This window comes from Copidosoma floridanum, unplaced genomic scaffold, assembly GCF_036245765.1.
Source record: "Copidosoma floridanum isolate Cflo_tuat_1 unplaced genomic scaffold, Cflo_Japanese_pri ptg000021l, whole genome shotgun sequence".
In the NCBI taxonomy this organism is placed as follows: Eukaryota; Metazoa; Arthropoda; class Insecta; order Hymenoptera; family Encyrtidae; genus Copidosoma; species Copidosoma floridanum.
In genome coordinates, this window is record NW_028321898.1 from 26,338,783 (window position 1) to 26,360,398 (window position 21,616).

Genomic DNA, 21,616 nt, shown 5'->3' on the forward strand with positions numbered 1-21,616 from the left:
TTCAAAGGAAAAAAAAGGCAAGGAGAGGACGCGCATCTTAAGAATCAAAAAGCACACGCACGCACACGTACGCGCCCAAGAAAGAGAAAAAAGCCGATACCTAGATAGAAAAAAAAAAAAAAAAAAAAAAAAAAAAAAAGAAAAAAAAGGGAGCCCTGGGTGTCACCGCCCCCTTTTTTCTCTCCCTCAGCCGATCTATTATAACCACGGACTATTTTTTTTTCCTCCCCTCCCCCCTGTTTCTCTCGAAAATCGGGAAGAAACTGCCCCTGCGCCCTCTCACTCTTGGACCAAGCGAGAGATTTCTAAGCCAGGGGCGGGTGGAGGAGAGGATAAATGAGGCTGAACAGAACGAAGGGGAGGCGGTGTACGGACGCGGCCGAGCCTAAATAAGATGCTGTGTGCCTCAAGTTTTCTCATGTGCTTGCATACATGCGCCGGTTTTCCCGTTCGCTTACGGCTCATCGCTTGTGTCCCCATCACCCACGTATACGAGTACGTGTACAACAATTCACACATCCATTTGTGTGTATATTTATAGCGTGTCGATGAAAGTGAGCGTTACGTCTTTTGGATCTCTAAGTGTAGTCCTTTCCCTTTCTTTTTTTTTATTTTTTTTATTTTTTTTTTTATTTTCAGGTGTTGAGAAAACGTGAAAGTAATTTTATTCCACAATCAGTTCAAAGTATCGTACCTACGGTGGAAAAAAAAAAAAAAAAAAAACAATACTTTCCATTACTTTTACTGTCACTAAAAATTTACAAAAAAAAAGGACCCCATTGGTGCAATTAAAACAATTAAAACGTGACCCCGTGGTCCCGAAGTGTACGTTGCATCCGACACATGTGTACTCATCCACCGTTGCCCGCGAAAAATAAAAGCACACTTATTGTGTAAGGATACAATAAGCTACAACCGCACGTATCCTTTGCCGCAAACACACAAAAACCTACCTCGTACATATATACGAAAAGGAGAAACCCACACACTCGTATAATACACACCCGTATAAAACACGGCGCAGTCACGCATTATATCCATCTCTCCCTCCACCCTGTCCTTTTACGACTTGGGTATATACATATATACGTGTATACCTTCTCCTCCCCCTCTGCAATTTACGGTTCTCTCTCTCTTTCAGGCCCTTTTACCGCGAGCGCCCGCCGCCCGAGTATATAATATACCAGTGCGCACACAGAGGGCCCAACCGCTCTGTCCTCTATGTATATACATATATAAATATAAGTTGGCGCGAGAGAGAGAGAGAAAATCAGGAGGGGGAGAGATCGGCATTCCGAAATGGAGCCTCCATATACACGTAGAAATGCATGAGTGTGGGTTAGGGTCCGATGTACATATAGAGCCGCTCTCTCGCTCTGCTGCCGACGAAGGAGGACCGCTCGTGTATACGGTGAGAAGAGATCGAGGGACCAGTCGGTCGTTAGTCGGCAGTCGGACTCGCGTCGGTCCAGCGGCACTTTCGCAGCTGACGTCTCTTATTGGTGCACTGGGCAATCGAGTTGTTACTGTTGAACGAGTGATACACTTACGTGATATTATAGTCCTCTGCAAAACAGGGAGATCGGTAGTGCCGTTACCGATCTCGTCGTTTCACGCTACACCTTTCATCGGACACCGATTACTGTTGCGAGATCGGGCTTCTGGGAAGCCAGGATCGGCGGATCGAAAAAGCGCACGCGAGTGAAATTCAAGACGATCGCGTAAGAAAAAAAAAAAGCTGTGAGAAGAAAAAAAAAAAAAAGAAGGAAACCGCTCTGTATCCAGCATCATAGCCGCGGTGTATATACATACCAACGTACGCGCGAGACGAGACATACAATACACCCGGAGCGTACACACGAGCCGTGCTTTCTCTTTCTCGATCTTTTATTTCTCGTCTCTCCGCAGCGTTTGCCTCTCTCTCTCTCTCTTTTGGTCCGAATGAGCTGTTTTCGGCTCCGGTGCAGCTGCTGCAGCGGCCACGCTTTTCCGGATACACATACATAAATATGGATGGACCGCTCTGAGGTAAGTGACACTTTTGGCTTCCCCCCCCCGCTCCCTTTCTTACTGGGATTCTTATTTTACGTATACAAAGGGGATAGTTTGAATAATTTATACCACGGGGATGCATGAACCTCTTTCTCTCTCTTTCTACGCGCGCGCCGAGATGGGATGATTAGATTTTCTGGGAACGAGCGGCGTTTCATTGGATAATTTGATTTCACGGGGCCAACGAGTCGGGGCGTACACGTTGAAATTGAATCATTATGGCAAGTCAACGACTCGTCGGCTCTAATTGGACGGGACGCGCGTATGCCTTGGGAATCGGTTTTTCGAATCGACAAGCCATCATACTAATCACGTCCGTTTCCTCGCGGGCAGAGGTCCACCGGTGATGTCAGTCGGACGCCCGAGGCGATAGGCGTGAAGAGGAAAAACAAGAGGAAGAAGAGAAGGATGCACCCGAGTAACAGGGACAGCGGGGCCCAGCCGCAGCAGCCGGCGTACGCGCGCCCGAGCAACCAGTACTACGAGATCGGCCAGAGCACCATGAGCCTCGGGGACGCGATACGCCAACAGCCCGACGCCGCCCCGGCCCACCTGCACCCGATCAACCTGTGCGGCGGCTCGACCATCATCAGCCAAGAGCAGCTCCAAGAGATCCTGCCCGGGGCCGTGTTTGGGGATCCGTCGTTGGCCCACCTCCACTACCACATAGTGCCCAGTCGGCGCGTCATCGGTAACAATTGCCTCGAACCGGTGGCCAACAATTGCCGGGGCCACTATCAGAGGCACTCGCAGCTGTTGCGCTCCAGCGGGGACGAGCTCGACGACAAGGCCCCAAGGCCCAGCTTCGACGGGCTCAACCGGTACTCGCACCTCGAGCGCAACGACAAGCTCAAGGGCATCTCCCTGCTGGGCGACGACACGCAGGTACGTTTACTCTGCCATCCCTCGAGCACGATCGACATACATAATTTATATAATTTATATATGATAAGTATAACGATTGAATCTCGGTGTAGCAGGGATCGGTGACCGAGTCTAAGGGAGGCAAGTGCCAGTGCCACGTGCTGCACGAGCAGAACGACGAGCTGGTGTCGCGCCACCAGGGCCTGGGAATGATCAAGCGCGACCTGGACTCGCGGGACGCCGACGAGCACGGGGACTCGTCGTTGGGCCGACAGCCGCCGGCTTTGCCGCCCAGGCCCCCGCCCAGGCCCACCGCCAACGGACGCGTGTACGAGCTACCCTCCCCCACGAGTCGCGGCCAACGTAAGTGCCATTGGTGTTCTATATGTACTATATACCCCATTGCAACCCAAGTGAGAGATCGACATACGAGCTGCAGGTGACGAAGCCCAACGTACCCCAATAACGAGCGACAATCAACCGCGTTAATCCCGTCGTGTATATACGTATGTACCACTGGTTGGAGAGGGTCGATAATCCTCGACCGACGTACAGTACACGCGTCCTGCCTCCAAGGCCGTAGGTTCCTTGGGTATATGTATATCAACTGCGGGTACAGCGGATGCTGGCCACCTTACCCCACCCCCCCCCCTTCCGGCGCTTTGGCGCATAGAAACCAAGGGTATATAAAGCTCCCGATTTTGCGCCCTCCGCGGTGCGGAAAATTCGTGCGCGCGCGCAGTTATTGACCACCCCACGTATACATATAATATGGGTATGAGCTAGAGGGGTATGATGAGCCGCCATTAGGCGACCTGTGCGCGCGTGTACGTCGTACCTGTACACGCTTGCGCCACGGAAACTTTTCCGTGGTTGATCAAACGATGTTTGAAGGGAGGCAGTGCGCGGTGTCGTTGCTGTGCGAGTGAATTACGTTGCAGTTATATCGTACGGCCGTGGAGGGATGACGGGAGCATCAGATACGCGAGCCCTCGACACAGGGTTAATTTAGTCCCCTGGGGGCAAAGGAGAGCAGCAGAGGGGTTTTTTTTTTTTCTGTTGCTAGGACAGCGGCCGGGTGAAGTATTGACCATCGGTGCATGTGTACACAATACATACATGTATGGATCTCGGTTGAGCTTACTCGCGAGCTTCCGATGTTCCCGCGTGAGTGAAAGGCTTTCCCGAGCCCAGTTTACAGCTGTACGAGGAACTGCCATGTTTTTGTCCGTCGTACTTATTCGTAGTCCGCGAGTGAGGATCGACGCCGCGGTGGATGTGTAGACGGGGGAGGCAGTCTTTGGCGCGTGGTGCATTTATTTGTTTACACAGTGCGCCACGACGTTGTGATATTGTACGTGCACAGCATCCGTGGCACAGGCAAGAAAGAGAAGATGAGTCGGGTCGTACTGACAAAGTAAGGGGGGGGAGAGGAGGAATAGAGTACCGAGTAGATAAGGAGTAAAAAGAGGATCCGATGCCCTCGCGAGCCTGCGGTGCCCAGATGATGGGCGAGATGGAGCGTAGCCTGCCGATCTTCCACATAATGCGTTGTCGGTTCGGGGCCACGCCGGGGAGTATGATCGAGCCGTATCACGTGCAGCCGCCGAGTTATCCGAGCTTCGGGGCTCCGGGAACTGGACCACCACCCCAACCACCACCACCGGGAGCTAGTGCGGTTGCCGCGGCCGCGGCTGCGGCTCACCACCATCACGCGGCAGCTGCCGCCCACGCCGGCTTTTTGCACTACGCCCGCGTCGCCGCTAGGTGCTACCATCCGTGTGGTATGTCTTTTTTTTCAAAGGAAGCTCCCTTCCGTCCATCAGCGGCGCTTCTTCTCGTTGCCGGGGGAACATTTTCCATCCAATGGCCCTTTTTTCCGGCAATGAGCGGAGAGGCGAAAAAAAAAAAAAACAAATCCTATGCCTCGTTAATTATACCAACATGTATACATATAGCGTTTTGACACGGTTTCTTTCGCTCGGGTGCGCGCACGGCAGCGCTGCATGACGATACAGCCCGACTTTTCCCTCCCGCACCTATACCTATGTACACATCGGTAATTGCTCTCTATTATTCCCCAAGTGCCTCAATGTGCGCGATTTTACTTGCGGCTCGAGAGTTTGAGAGCGCTTCGTTCGCGTCCTTTTTCAAGAGCTAAGCTGCCCCCCCCCCCCTTCATCTCGTGATTTAATTATCCGCGTTGTGTACGCTGTATACGAGGTGCGCGGTGTATGAAATTCAATAAATCTAGTGTAAAAAAACAAAAAAACAAAAAAACAAAAAAAAGGATATGAAGCATTGAGACGCGAGAATGCAATAACGGGTGTATCCATGTGTATACGTAACGCAAAGAATGGGGGAAAAAAAAGAGGAGCGAGCGAGAGTATATTTTAATCAAGTGATGAGAAAAAAAAAGGGGGGGTGTGATGGGATAGCCGGTCGATCCCTATTCTCCCTTTTCCTCGTCGAAAAAAGGAAAAAGCAAGTCACCTGTGATCCTCCACACCCTCCTGTTTCGCCCAAAATCCATGGCAGGTCGATTTTTTTTGCTTCCCTTCCCTCCCTTTTTTTCGTTTTCTATGGGTCGGAATGAAAAATTCCCCGACGGAAGACAAGAGATGAACGCCCCCGAAGAAGCCCCGCTACGCGCACGACGTAAGCCCGGGTGCCTTCCTCTCTCTCTCTCTTTTTTTTTTTTTTTTTTTTTTTTTTTTTTCTTTTCTTCACATATGTTCGTGCATTATATAGCCACAAGGATACGCATCTTTGAGGACCCGAGGTTTTTCCCACACTTGCCGCTCCGAAAGCCACCTGCGATCTCCCCCCATCCCCCTTTCATCATCTTCATCTTTTTCTTCTTCTTCTTCTTCTTCTTCTTCTTCTTCTTCTTCTTCTTCTTCCCATGCACGTGAAGAGAGAAAGAGAAAAGCGAATAGCTCACGTGCACAATCGACATCAAACTTTGCCTCTAAAAAGTACAGGTATAGCGTACAGTAGCGGTGAAAAATCAACGCACGAGATTTTCCCTTTTCCCCTCGCAACATCGTGCCCCTAGCTTGCAAGCCAAAGGTCTCGTATATCACCTGCGCGATCGAATCGCTCGAAAGGAAATATAATTTCGTTCTCGCCGAGTGGCCGTTTCCTCGTGTGTATATAATACTCTCGCTCCCATTTGGGCGCACGCGTGTGTCTCCTCTCCTTTGTCGCGCGTTTTTCGGGACCACGCGGAGCACAATAACCCGTGTATGTGCTGTACGCGCATCACAAGGTTGGAAGGACCACGCGTATAGGAATTTTCATGCGGGGTGGAGAAGAAAGCAAAAAAAAAACAATACAAACACATATATTTATATACGTATAGCCCGTGGGGCTCGGCACAATGGTTATACACACACGCGCGCGCGCGAGAAACGAAGGAAAAAGCCGTGCTTCCCTTTCATTGGTTGTTATTATTTTGTTCGGGACGCCCGCTGGGTCTGAGCTTCGCATATAAACTGAGAGGGTGTATGGACGGATTCGACGCGGTGTCCGGGGTGCATGTGGGCATTTTTGTCTCGATTTTCCCGTGTGCCATGTAATACGCTCGGCCATTGTCACCGATCGGCTTTTCTTCCCCCAGCTATTGTTCACCCTCTGTATATATACACGGGCTTTTCTGACGCTGCACACGCTAGGGAACGAAGGGGATGTGCATTTCTCGGGGATGACCGCAGAATTGTTCTCGAATGTATAAATACATATACGCTTACGATCGGGAACTCTCGGAGACCCACTGGACGAGATACGGCCCAAGCCCGGGGAGAACAAAAAAAAATGTACGCGCCGAGAAGATTTATTTTATAGCTTCTCTGTAACATTTCTTTCTGAATCTAGGTGGGCTGCATCCACGTATTTATACATTTTGAGATAAAATGTCTCGAGTTGATCGTAAATAGTGCCATATTGGAATCTATTCTCGTGGTGTGCGCGCCTCGCGTAATTTTTCCATTTATTTTTTGGCCATAAACGATCGTTGAACATCACCAAAGGGCATCCGCTACAAATGAACGCGGTAAATTTTAGTTTCCCATGGGGGTGCACTCAACCACTACCAACTCATCAATTATCAATCACACAAGCATGAGCTATATAGCTTCGTAAATTCCTATCGGGTAAGTGGCTCACTTTGTGCAGGGGAACTCTCGAGTAAAATTTATGAATCACGTTTTCATTCCTCGTTACGGGTAACCTGCACGAGTGCTCTTTTACGAGGGAGACTTTGGAAGTCATCTCGAGGAGACGTATGCCCCGTAACAAAAAAAAAAAAAAAAAGGGGGGGGGAGAGAAAGAAGAAAAAGGGTGCACGGGGAGAAAACTCCTTGCCAGTGGAAAGACCACGGGGGAGTTATTATCACAATAAGAAAAAAAGGAGGGAAAACACAAAAGAGAGAGAGACACTTTGCGTTATTCAAGCCTCGTTGTTTTTCGTTTTTCGCAACTCTATGTAGTATATGCTTCCAGGTCACGTAGCCAGCGAGGGTTACAGGGTGTGCTGCAAGAAGTACGTGGTGCTGTGCTGGCTCTGCGGTGGCTTGAGCGTCGCCGTCGGGAGCCTCTTCCTCCTCGTCCACGCCGTTCTCTCGGCCAACACGGCCAGCCTGGCCCTCTTCGAGACCGTGCCCTCCTACATACCCGGCACCATGGTAAGTGCTCCACCCCTTCTTTTTTTTTTTTTATCATTTTATTATCCATCACAATTTAGAGAGGGACACGTTCCCTCGACGCGTACAAACGAGACGCCTCGACTCGACTCTATTTAGGAAGCAAATGCAACCACTCGGCGAAAGCTCACAAAAAAGGGGGGGAGGGGGAAAAAGCACCGCGACTAAATACACTTGACGTCCGAGGCGCATGTATACATATGTCTCCGAGCTTATTTATATACGCGGGTACACTCTTGCTCGCTCTCGGCAAACACATCCCTGTATATATGTATATACGTAATAACCCCGCGTATAATATGTATATTCTCGATTTTCAGCTCATATTTATCGGGCTCTGCACCATGCTGCTGGCACGAAGGAAGCACCGCTACGGCTCTCTGGTTAGTATACACTTCCGTCTGTCCTCCAATGTTGGAGAGAAAAGTATAAAAGACAGAAGCAAGAGTCAACGTTTCTAAAATAGATACTTTCTTAATATACCCCTAACACATACACTTATGTATATATATAAATAGACTCGGTAATCGTCAACTCTGTTTTCTTGTTTCTTTTTTTTTCGGTGGCCGTCTCTCGTGTTTCACTCCTACTTGCAGATGAAGGTCTGCGGCTCGGTGAGCACCGTCTGCGCGCTGGTCTGCGTCCTGGTAACCGTCACCACGACTGTGGTACACATGTCCAGGCTACAGAGTCTACACGAATGCGTCTACACCACCCGAGCAAAGTAAGTAAGACGATACCCTTCCCCCTGACCCTGCTACCATATACGTATTACGTTTTAGGTCTACGTTTTCCTTTCGTTCCTCAAAGATGATTTTCGTCCCGTACGAATCGTAAAAGTGTTTATCACCAACTTTCATCCGGACCGACGTATCGATGTACTTTTATTTTCAACCGGTAAAAATAACTTTCCAATCGATGACTCCTCCGACTCTGTAACAAGCTCTCGTTGGGCAAAGTTATATATGGGGCTGTTGTATATCATGTTTGACAGAGCCACTGCCCGCAAGACCCAACTGTAAAAGGAAATAACCTCTCTCCGAGGAGCTTCTAATGAATTTACGATGGCCCCGGATCTTCCTTATCTCGCTCATCGTGTATACACTTGTATATATAATATACCCTCGAGTGGTGTTTTTCGGAAAACAATTTCACTTCGAGTCTCGTCTGCGGTGTTTTTAAATCCATAAAATCGCACGCGTGGATAGGCCAGAGTGTCGCCTCATCGTCGTTATCCTGAAATCTTAAGGACAAAGCCAAAAGGAAAGAAGAGACACACACCATCGTCTACCGTCTGATGCCTTAATCTTTGACATCTGACGTGAAAAATCACTCTCTTGCCCCGTCCTGCTGAAAATGGAATGAATCACCGGACGAAAAGTTTTAGCCGTCAGTCACCTGCTACAAATGTCCAATCATGCTTCGATATTACAAATTCTAACGCGAAATAATTGCATTGGAAAAAGAAAATGTGCAACGTCAGGGCTTCCTTAAAAACCACAATCCCTCATCGTTAGCCGAAAAAAACAAAAATAATAATAATAGAGCACCCGACAACCCTCGTGTCCACAGACTGTGCACGTGCTACAGCGCCTCCCAGTCCCACGGCACTGACCAGGGCGTCCTCTTCGAGGGCACGCCTCACTGCGAGGTGGTTCACGGCGCCCTCTACACCTGCCTGCGAACCCTGTTCGGGGTCTCGGTGGCTGGTATCCTGGCTTGCATATTCTCGTGCATGCTGGTCTACCAATTGCACCGCCACGAGAAGAAAAAGATGTACTGGGAACAGTTGGAGCTGAGGTGTAGGTCGCTCTACGGGCAGGGCGCTGCTGCTGCCGCTGCGGCGGCTGCTGGACTCGTCGGTACCGGCAGACCGGCCGGCACCTGTGGCTGTTGCAACGACTGCGGCGGCATTGGGCCGTGGTGGGCGCAGAGTCCTGGAAATCTCTACACGCCCAATCCGGATCTCACGCCCGCGAGGTAAGTCTCTTTTTTTTTTTCGTTCAATTTTCTCCGAGATTTGAGGTTAAAAAATGACAAATCGGTGTTGGGTTTCCCGTGCTAAGAAACTTGGGGTAAGATCGGATTTTTTTTTTCCACCACTGATGCGAGGTGTTCTAAATTTGGAATCGTTATTCGAGGCGACGAGTGAATTCCGAGTCTCGAACGGGAGATGCTGAAAATCCACGAGCTATGAATCACCGAACGAAAATTTATTGCCCAAGATATTAATCCCAAGAAACTGGAAAAAGAGAGAATAGGTTCCTCTAATCTCTTTTTTTTTCCTCCAGTCAATATATTTTCCGTGCCAACATTTTACACTCCACAACAGTCGTTCTGTCACAACTCATTAAGAAACACGTCAGTGAGATGTATATTCCCCCCAATCTCACGTTGTCTAACGAAAGAGAAAAAAAAAAAAAAAAAAAAAAAACACTGCCATGCGCGCAATACAAATTGACACGTCGAGAGGGAAAAGGACAAAGAAAATAGAGGTCAGACCCCCAGTAGCCCTTATTCTCGGAAACCGGTATAAATCCTCCGAGAAAAATCAATGCCACGTTCCTGGCACGCTTTCTATCCCGTGACCCACAAAAAAAAGCCAAAGAAAAAAAGGGCCACAGCCCCAAAGTCAAAAGAAAACACACACACACACACACACACCTGCCCTAAAATAATCCCCCCTCCCTCCCCTTGAAATTCTCCAGACGCTGGCGTCTGCCATGGTCGCGCAGCAGGGGACCAGCACCCAGCGCCGACTCCAACTACGGCTTCAACCAGTCGAACAGATCGGCCATCGTAGCGGGCTCGACCCACCATCACCCCGCCGACGGCATACTCGACAACGCCGGCATGGTGCCCTACGGCATCCTGGGCCCAACCCAATCGGCCGGACCCTACTCGGTCCTACAGGCCGCCGTCCACGAGGACCACCACTACGGGCAGAACGCGGGTGCCGGTCCGTACAGCGTCCTCGAGGCCGCCGTGCCCCTCTGGGGTCCACCGCCACCCTACAGCGACCCCAACAGCCCAGCCAGGAGGTTCGTCTACCGAACCAACAACGAGCACCGGCCCAGGGCCACCAAGAGGATCGACAGCTTTCCCATGAGAGAGGGTATGTTGTTTTTGCTTTGTCCCTTCCAAGAGCCGATCCGTGTATTTATACTACCGATGCGATCAACAATTTTTCCCTCTCCTCATTTACAGTCGAGTACAACAGCAGAACGTCGGACATCAAGCGGCAGGGCAGCAGCAACAACTACGAGAATGCCGAGCCCCTGTCGATGGTGTCGAACGACACGGACACGGAGACCACGGCCGAGGCCAGAGTGGCGCGGGCCAACAACGCCAACAAGCACAAGAAGCTGCTTAAGGGCGTGGAGAACGCCGGCTTCCAGGAGCAGGAGTCCAACGCCACCTCCAAGCAACAATCCGAGAGCGAGCTTTACTTTGGCGACGTGTCCTCGTGCTGCGGACCCGAGAGCAGCCTCTACGACGTGGCCACCGACAAAGAAGGTACACGCATTATCTCGCAACCCCTTATACATATATTCGATAATCAAAGTAGCCCCAAAGACTCTTCCACCAACCAAGGGAATACATTGTCATCTCCTTATTGTTGTAGGTAAAAACGAGAGTTGCCAGTCGGAGGCGAGCACGAGCTACCTCCCGGCCCAGCACAAGCGGCCGTCCAGCAGGAGATCCCGTCGGCAGCAACAACAGCCAATCGACCTGCTGGATTTGCCGTCAAACTCGAGCTGTTCGTCCAACTGCGACGAGGCAGGTAGTTTGTCTTACGCCTTGCACACGGCAGCGGACATCGAGTACGAGGTGATTCGAGAAAACAGTCGGTACGATGATTACGAGGCTTCGGGCGCTGCTTACGCCCCCAAGGAGAAAAACAACGACGAGGAAACGGAAAAACGGAGCGAGGAGGAGGCCTACGGAGGTGCTGACGGGGCTCTCGAGGTGGAGGAGCCGAAAGAAGAAGACGAGGAGGAGGAGGAGGAGTTTGGGGAGTTCAGATCGTCCAGTTTCCACGAGGACGTTCGGCCCGTCAAAGTTTGAGGTGTTGGACGAGCGATGGGTTACCACCGATAGGGGCTTATTGGACTTAATCACTTTCGTTTGTTTCGTCCCGTCAAGTGGCATCAAGTGTGACTTTTGTTTCATCGGGAAATACTTAGTTGAAGAGAGGAACATGTGTGCGATGCGCGGGTTCGTTCATTATGATTCTTTTACATTGAAATCCAATTCTCGCAATCGACTTTGATATGAGTTTTACAACGCAAGTACGGAGGAAAATCTATTTTTGTACTAATGTATTGTGGTGCTCTGTATGTATAGCGGAGGTGAAAAATTTTTGGTGCTCCCGTTGCGTAGCGCACACTAGATAGACCATTTTCTCGTAACTTTGAACGTTCGACCACGTAGAATTGGATCCAGTGATTTTAAACGATCGTATACCAAAGATTCGCATTTTAAAGGTGTATACTGAATCAGTGCTTGAAAATTTTTTGCGAATCCCAAATATGTACAGGCTCAAAGAACAATGACACTTTTCCTTGCATATGTTTAGAAGCACAGCGCCCAAGAGCTTCCAGTAATAGACAAATCGTTCTTAGATGGTATTTTTACATGCCGAGGTCAGTTGTAGTACGAGAGCTATTTATAAAGCGTGTGGGAGCTACTAGTAAACTTTTTAGATTATTTGTACAAATATGTTTAAGTCTTTGGTGCAAGTTTTATTGCCACTGGTAAATCTGGTTTACTCGAAAGTCTGATTATAAGTTGTAAGTAGTTTACGCGATACGTTGAACCAACGATCGCCATTTTAATGACATAATAATTGTACATTTTTTTTTTTTTTTTTTTTTTTTTTAATCTTTTTATTGTTCCTAATGCCTTTTTTATGTAAATTCTATTATATTATTGCGCGCTCTTAGCTTTAGTTAAGTATTATTATTTTTCAGAAGTAAGAAACACATTTCATGTAAATACTTGTACTAGTGATTTTATGATTATTGAGTTGGCTCGTTTTCAAAATAGAAGCAAAATTTCGACGGAAAATCTTTAAAATTATCTAAAAACTCAAGTTACATTACATAAGTAAAAAAAAAAAAGAAGCATGTAATTTCACTCGAGATTTACGAGACATGTTCAGTATCGCAATGCAGTGCTATAATGCAAATTTTCTTAGATGGAAGGAGACGTAAGTTAGTAAAAAAATCCTTTGTGTAGCGTAATATTGTAGGTAAAGTATAGAAAAGAATACACATTTAAATGTTTGCCTACACTACCGAGCATATAATGGCATATATATATATTATCGAGTTAGGTATTTTTTCAACTAATAACATTGTATACAAAATTAGTGCTATTGAAAATTGCCTCGAAAAAAAAGGACAATACTTTTGCATACATATATGATATTGTAAAAGTAAATCATTATCCAGAGAAAAATTAGATGGTTGAAAAATGGATCGTGAACGACGTATGGATTGAGAATAAAAAAAGCGTATGAGTACACCGCACGAGTGCACTCGCGAAATTGTGCTAATTGATAATGAATGACTTTAAAGTATTGAAAAAAATCCATTGATTAAAATGTAACACATGTAATGGTAAAACGAGGCTCACACGGTCTGTGTACGGTTTCCAGTATAGCTTTTTTGCATTGCTTTGAAAATCTCTATCTTTGTATAGCCACTCGTTGAATAATCACCACTGGACCAAGGACAATACAAAAAAAATTTTAAGCATCACAGATTAATTGTTTGGTATACTGTTGACGTTTCACATAGATTCCTAATAAAAACAAAAAAAAAAAATAAATAAATAATAATCATAAATAAATTAATCGAAGACAATTTCCTTTTAATACTAATGTGTGTACGAGTGTATGAATCCAGTAGATGGTGACTTTCTTGTTTTTGTAAGAGAAAAATAAAAATCATTTATTTGCGCGTACATGTATGAGTATAAAATTGTAACGATAATACACGCATATAAAGAAGTACCTGTGAAGTATAATAGTAGTATCTATTCAGTGAGTAACTTAAAAAACGCCATGGCTTTTTTTCATTTAGAGTAGAGAACACCGTCATCGCTTTTCCGAGGGTACATACAAAAGTTTTCTTACTTACGTGCCATCCTCGATTTTTTTACTGTAGTTTTTTTTTCGTCACGCAAAAATCTACGATTTCACCTATGCACCTTTGAGCGCAGTGCGTTTTTCTATATACGCGTATTCCAGAGAATTTTTGGATGAACGGCATGTAAATCAAAAAAATGTACAAATCGAACGGCGAATCTCTCGTTATCGATGCGATTCTCGATTTCAATTTGTTTTTTTATCGATGCAGCTTAAAGTACCGATTTCTCGCAGTGTGATGTGTATGTCGCATATATATTTAGACAATGTAGCGTTGATCGAGCATGTATAAGAGAGACGACGTGTGCTTAATTGCTTTTCTTCCTTCGCTATTGTACCGTCACGCGCTGAAATGTGTTGTTAAATTAACGAAAAATTTACTTTATTCCGTAAACAAAAATACAATAAAGTTGTTTTTATACTGACATTCAGCTCTTCATCTTCTTTCTGTTTTTACAAACATATACCTTTTATGATGAGAAAGCGTTTATCGTGGTACAATTTATGTAAAATAATTCACGGAAATTTATGCAAGATTATTTCTTGTTAATAATTGACAGATGAATTTTTAATTTAAAAGAAGGCATGTCTGACTCTGTGATCAATCACATACCACGATTTTTAAATAGATTTTTGTTAATTGATTTTCGATGAGCAAAACTAGTTTTCGACAATGCTTGTTGAAATTTTTTTTTTATCATCAGAACGAGCAAAGTTATTTCTTCTTGCTAAAAAAAATAATCACATTCAACAATACATATATTATTTATAATTTACTAATGTTATACAAATTTCTTTACCATTAATGATATAAAAGTAAAAAATTACTGCAAAAAAAAATATTAATTCCAACATTAGGGTGCAACAATTTAAAGCAACAGTTTGAGCTTTTTTAATTAAGATTTAAAATGTACCAATAAGAGGTACTTGGTTGTTAGCTCTTGAATAAATTTGAACGAAGGAAAATAATTTTAGACTGAGGATAAAAAAAAAAAAATGATTGTAAAGACAATATATGAAAATATCGAAAATCCTCAACCACCACTGAATGAGACACGGCTTGTGCACACATCAAACATATCCCCCCCATTCAAGTTACTCAACTACGCCATACACGTTTATTATCATCGGATATGCATGTAAAACCATGTAGAAGCCTCACACGCGCTCGTGCCATCGGTTGCACGGTTACATGCACAAAGGACATTCTCTCGGGGTATGTGCAGGCGCGTGTACGTTGCCAGAGATAAGTAGGACGTTGCCTCTCTGTAACGGCGCGTGTGCATCGAGGATAAGGAGTTTTGCACATACACATGCTCTTATACCAATAAATGTACATGTGGCTATAGATATTATGTATAGGTATGGGGAAGGGGGGCAGATGTCCTCGTATAGCTGTATAAGTATAGGTTTGAGAGTAGCTATATATATGTATACGAGCGATTCCACGAAAGAGCTCCTGTTGGATAAATTCTTCCACATTGGGTAAGTTTTTTTTTTTTTTTTTTTAATACGTATAATCTTTGGATAAATTATTTTTTATTTATTTCCTTCATGCTCCAAGGATCATGATAAAACTCGCAATCAAGTCATAAATGAAACTTTATACGTTTTTATAAAAGTATTTAATTTTGTTACTTTTTTTTTTAGACTCACTTATAAAAATTAAAATTATTGCTTTTAAATGTTTTTCTAAAAAAAAAAAAATAGTCAATCGCTATTTTGTAAGATGCACAATTTTCCAAGTGAAAGTTATCAAAGGCTTGAAATTGCTGTCCCACCAGGAAGGAAGGACTCGATAGAGGACCAAAGTCTTGGAAAACCATAAAATTACAGAGTATGGTAATTTTCCAAACTTAAAAAAAAAGCCAAGACAACTATTCAGGCTCTCCTGTTATAATCATTAAAAACGAAATAGACAAAAAAAAAACTGTTCTCGTGGAAAAAAAAGAAAAAAAAAACCTGTTAAACCATAAAATCGAAAATTTGTTTTTTCGTGAAACTGCTCGTATATACGTGTACGTATAAAGGGGGAGAAGCCTCTGCCAACGGTCGTACGTGGCCAGCTGTCTTATTTCCTCCTCTCCTGTACAACATATATACATCCAATGCAAGCTCTGTACCATGTATGTATACACACGCAAGCTGCGTGGTCTTACCGTCCGCCTGTATATATGTACTTACACTATCGCGTACACTGTGCGGAGGAATTTTATACCCACCCCATAGGACGGGTATGGATGAAAGAGTCCGTTCAAGGAGTTCAAGGCGCTCGTTATACTAAAGTCAAGGAGACGAGATATATACTCCCCCTTCTCTCTCTCTCGCTATATCTGTCTATCTTGGACTTGCGTATAATATAACTCACGTATGATGGTCTTCAAGCGTTTTGTGCTCTTTAAAAGGAAACTACGTGTGGTGAGGGTAAACTGTTGTTTTCTTATAGATACAGAGAGGCCTGAAAATTCCGTTGGAGGTTTCAGTGGGTCGTTATTTCGTTTGAGAGGGTATCGCCGTTTTTCACTTAAGATCATTTATACTGGAAAAAAAAAAAAAAAAAAAAACATTCCTTAACTCATACTTTGGTTCGTAGAAACTCATCGTTTGCTCTCTAAATTCAAGCGATCAAGAAAAAACGTGGACGTTGACTGTTAAATATCTACTAAACGTGTCACATTCGATTTTTATATGTTTTGCACAATCAAAGATAAAATAAAATTGTTATTGATGGGACTGCATGTTTTTTTATAACGATGCTCAACGTGACTATATAATATAATCATCGAACCCTTTGCCAAGCAACGTTCCTGCAAAAGGAAAAACAACCCCTTGGAGCTTAATGTGTTTCGCTTCCTGATGCAAACCACCTGATCTTGTCAAATTGGAAAGAAAAACAAAAAAAAAAAAAAAAAAAGATACTAGACCGGTATATACGTACGGTTGCCGTGAACACAAGTCCCCCATTCCTTGCAGACGCGGAAGAAGCGCGAACCCCGAAAAACCGTTAACCCACGGCCCCTGACTATACAGCCCCCCTATATGACCGTATGCACAAAAGACTCCCGGGCTCGGGACGTTACGTTTCAACCACCCCTTATGTGGGCACATAATATATATACTCACGTGTAGGTACGTGCATATATGGATGCTGGTACAAACGCAACTGTCATTCTGGCTTTTAAATGACTTGGTGCGTATATTTAAAGTTTTTTCCCGCTTTTTCATGCGAGATTAGACAATTTAATTGACTCGTTAAGCCAAGCGTATCTCCATAACAATCGGTACCTATATACTTACAGTATGTAGTTTATTTTGATAAATGGAAAATCATACGAATCGAGTCGAAGTAATTGAAGAATCCTAGCTTATTTAAATTAAAAAAAAAAAAAAAAAAGAAGAAGAAAAACTAAAGGAAATACCTTAGTGCGAAAATCGCAATGGCAAGCAAGTAAGAGAGCCCCCTCGTACCTATACGTACATTATGTATCAGTTGTTCCATCACCTCTCCGCGCTAGCATTTAAACCTCCTCCTTCTTTCATTGCGCGTAAATTCGCTCTTTCCCTCTCACTTTCTCGCTCGCCTGCATCCTGTGTACGTCGGCCCACACACACACGCGCACACGGAGCAAACTGAGAGAAGGGCAGGGAACTTGACGTGTTTTCTGTTTCTCTCTCGGTTGCTCCCCTCGTGCATCGGAGCGACGCTTCAGAAAACATCTGCCGGGACGCCGCCGCTGGCGTTGCCGCTCGACGGGGTCAGTAACGAGAAAACCACCGGTGCGGCTCGATCGGGCCACCTTTTTCACAACTCTGTCGTCAAAAGTATTTCTTTAAATTTTTTTTTTTTTTTTTCATCGCACCCGTTTCCATCTTTCCAAAATCACCAACAGGAAATATCTGTCCATTGCCGATTTGTTTGGAAAAAAAAGAAAAAAGTAGATTCATTTCAAATCACCGATCCGATTCCCTACATGATACCGATGTACAACCAAGTGTCGAGCCACACCAGTCGTTAAGATGTGCAAGAAGCACGGAGCCCCGAACGCCGAGGATCCCAACTGCCAGCACCTGCCCGTCTATAATCCAGCAGCAACGACGACCCCGGCGTCCGTCACCTACTCCTTGGAGCACTCCTGGCGCGAGACCTTCGTCAGCAGCGTCATGATCATCCTCATTCGCAAGTAGCGACATGTGAAGGACAAACTGTGGTGGTGTACACGAGTGGAATTGTTTAACCAAAAGTGCGCGGGTGAATAAGTTGGATCAAAGAGTCAAGGCATGATGTACCAAAGAAACGACATGAGGGAGGCCGGGGACGCGTTGCAGGGGAACAGGCGCCAGGAGTTCAGCGACCAGTCGCACTGCTACACGAACCCGTCCTTTTGCAGGCAGTCCGAGTACCTGCCCGAGGATCCGGGGAACAACAGCGGGAGCAGCGATTTGCCGCCGCCGCCGCAGTTTCAGGTCTGTTGGGGGGGAAAAAGAGAAAATCCGAGCTCCCTTTCCACTGTACCTTCCTTTTTTACTTTTTAAAGAAAAGATCTCAGGTATGCGCTCCTTTGACAATGGGATTATATCCTGTTGCGCACCGGTAGGCCGTTGGGCATTGTGTTGCGCGCGCGGGGGCGTAGGAGGAGAAAACCGGCGCAACGACTATTTTATCGGACGTGGTTGCGGGCTCGGAAAGGTTTTTCCAGAGTTTGGCGAAAAAATGCTGCATCAGGTATATATAATACTGTGGAGGTGTTTTCAAAATGTACGTTAACGCCCTTTAAAACGTATACGTGGGACCGCGAGGGGGCGCATAAGTGCATCGTAAAAAATGTTTCCGTGTCCACAAAATGCAACACGATACGATGATTGACAGCTCACTCGTATAACGTTTACGTTTGAATAAATAAGCTACAACGCTTCATTCGAACACGACGTTCTTAAACGATGTTTGGATGCACGTTCGTTAAAAACTTTTTCCATCTTAAAATAATTACATACTATTATACGTGTGTAAAAATGTCGTTACCTCGCGCAACAAATCCGAGGACACTCTTATCAGCTACAATGGGACAAAAGTTTTCAACGTCCGTCCACCCGAACGTTTCTCGGAACGTTCAAGATAACGATCATTGCTCGGATTACCCGACTTCTTCTACGACATCAGTTCGCGGAATGACATTTATTCCTTTTTTTTTCGTACTTAGCTAAATACCCCAAAACATTCCTAACGATGTAACTGCAGTGGAGCTGCTGATAAGATTTTAGTTTTCCATCCATATAATGTGGTATAAAAAAACATGGTTTGAGAAAAATAAACTTGAAAAATAAGAAACCGTCACCCCCAGCTGGAAGAGCTCCCGCCACCTCCGGAAGTCCAGCAATCGGATTTTGGGCAGGTGAACCAAGCCTTCCACGGTAGCCCCGAGTCCGAGCTGAGCACCGGTCACCACCACCGGCGCACCGTGTCCAACCTGAACCACACGACGGCCGACCGGTACTGCTACATCGACGAGAGCGCGGACCAACCCCCGCCCCCGCCCTCCACCTCGTCGGCGACCGTGTCGCACAAGCGCTACGGCTCGCTGCCCCTCGGGGGTGCCGACCGACGCCCCTACGCCTACAACCGCACGAACCGCTACGAGTACATCCAGGACGACGTCCAGCTCCAGGTGCAATGCCAGCCCCAGCAACCGGCCGTGATGACCGCGGCCACCGCGAGCTCGAGGTACGAGTACATAGAGAAACAGCAGGTCCAGCAGAGGGTCTGCCCGGCCCCACCCTCGCAACAGACACCGGTCAGATCCGCGGCGAGGACGTACAGGAGCGCCAACACCCACTACACGTCGCTCGCCCCCGACGCCGAGGTCAACGACCCTTCGCACTGGAACGAGGACGACGCTCGGGACTGGGATGTGCCGCAGAGGCGCCAAATCAACACGCCCAATGGTGAGCTCCCACTTTGTTCGAAAAACCACGAAAAGGGGCCGATTTTTCTATCACGCTGGCAACAAAAAAAAGAGTTCCACGATTTCTTGGTTAAAACCTCCCGGCGAGATCTTCTCCCCTTTTCGAATGAAAAGACACGCCGAGTGACCGTCCTTTTCTCAAACAGGTCGTTACACGAGCATACCGATGCAGGAGGAGTACCCGCCGAGTTTACCGGAGCGCAATGGCGGGTCCTACGACGGGCAACAGCCGCGCATCGCCAGCATTGGCGGTAGTAACAACGCCCTGGCGACCCAAAAGCTGCACGAGATCCTGACGACGCCGAGGAAGCCGAGGAAACGCTCCCAGAGCGAGGCCCTCTCCCCCATTAAGACGCCCCAGCAACAGGGCATCGCACCGATCCATCGCGGGGGTTTCACTCCCGGGTGCTCGCCTTCTTCCACGGCTGGTGAGTTTTTTTTTTTTTTTTTTCTTTTTTTTATTCTCGTTTGGGTACGGATCGCTCGGTCTTGACAGCAATTTTGTTTCGTTTTCTCGAATTACGTGCAAATGGGATAAACCCCGTCCCGTTTCGAAAAAATTTTTATACGAAACACCGATTCCATACCGATCGTATGGAGAAAGAAAAAAAAATATATACATCCCGCCACGCAACATCAAAGCAATGGAATCTTCCTCAAAACAATAGCCGCGTACCACGCAACGACGACGGCAACTCTCTCTTTCTGCCGACCGTACATAGCGTACACTCATCGCATTCCTTTCTCTCTCGCTCCCCTCAGGTCACCGAGCGATGAACTCGCCGATGCGTCCCCAGCAATCCCAGCCGCATCCACAACAGCAGCAAAGCACAACGCCGCAGAGCCGAGCCCTGTCGCCGCGCAGCAAAGGCCCGACGACCTCGACCCCGAACAAGGAGCCGCCGTCCGCGCGACGCTGCTTGCCCCTCAACGAGCCCCTCATCGCCCCGTCCCAGTCATCGATGCTCAGGCGCCATCTCGAGGACAGCCAGGCCGCAGCTTACGGACGCTCGCCCCAAGCAACTAGCACCCAACAGCTCTCCAGGTACCATCCGCCCGACAGCGCGGCCGAGGAGGCCATGTACGTCGAGCACAAGAAGGCCGGATTCTATCACCAGGCCGTCGATGGGGGCGCCTACGTCTCGCGCACCGCGGTAGTGAGTTTGGTTCGATTATAATGGGTGATGGAGTGGGGGGTATGGGGGATTTTATATACCATACCGTAAGGGTGAATACGAGTACATACATGTATGTACGTGGGAGAACTCGAGGATTGATTTTTCGGGGGTTTTGCTTTCCAGGTGTCGCCTCTGTCCCCACCGGTGAGCGAAGCGAACACGACTCTGGTCAGCAGCACGGACAAGTTCGACCGGAAAAACGCCCCCGTGCTACTGATGCTGGTTGGGATCCTTACCTGCGGATTGGCCATTTATCTGTCCTGGACGCAGGAACGAAGGTACGTGTGAACAAGAAATTTTGTCGGATTTGTCAAATTAACTGCGGAGACTCGAACGATGGGCTTTTGTTTCAGGTACTATTACGACAGCGCGGTGGGTTGCGGGGCGTTTTGCGCCCTGGCTGGTGCGAGTCGAAGTTTGCGCCGTACCTGGACGGGGCTTTGTCTGGCGGGTCTGTGCGTCGTGACGTGCGCCGGGCTATTTCTCCTGTCTGCCAAGTCACCGAGGATCGGCACCCCCCTGCACGACGTGACCGCGGGTGCGCTCTGCGGCGTGTCGCTCCTTGGCGCCGCACTCGCGTTCCTCGCTCTGCTCTCGCCCAGGTGTACCCTCGGTCGGCATCACAGAGTCCACTCGTGGATCCCGAGCTTTGCCGCTTGAGGTCGCGCGTGCTCGCTCGATCGGTGATGAGCTCAGCGTTGGGTT

The 21,616-nt window shown here is 47.1% G+C and overlaps 2 protein-coding genes across 2 annotated transcripts; both read left to right on the plus strand.

The window, feature by feature from the left end:
* The first annotated feature begins 1,434 nt into the window (after positions 1-1,434).
* LOC106639137 (uncharacterized) lies at positions 1,435-14,169 on the plus strand. The gene is made up of 10 exons (XM_089594342.1): positions 1,435-2,028; positions 2,386-2,937; positions 3,030-3,279; positions 7,420-7,601; positions 7,940-8,002; positions 8,216-8,343; positions 9,192-9,599; positions 10,328-10,734; positions 10,827-11,135; positions 11,245-14,169. Exons 1-10 carry the CDS (start codon positions 2,014-2,016, stop codon positions 11,685-11,687), a joined length of 2,757 nt encoding a protein of 918 aa, XP_089450468.1. The 5' UTR covers positions 1,435-2,013; the 3' UTR covers positions 11,688-14,169.
* Positions 14,170-17,790: 3,621 nt separating this feature from the next.
* LOC106639099 (uncharacterized) lies at positions 17,791-21,571 on the plus strand. The gene is made up of 7 exons (XM_089594819.1): positions 17,791-17,950; positions 18,032-18,237; positions 19,113-19,713; positions 19,880-20,161; positions 20,496-20,890; positions 21,035-21,189; positions 21,265-21,571. The coding sequence occupies exons 1-7, from the start codon at positions 17,791-17,793 to the stop codon at positions 21,569-21,571; spliced, it is 2,106 nt and encodes a 701-aa protein (XP_089450945.1).
* The last annotated feature ends 45 nt before the right edge of the window (positions 21,572-21,616 follow it).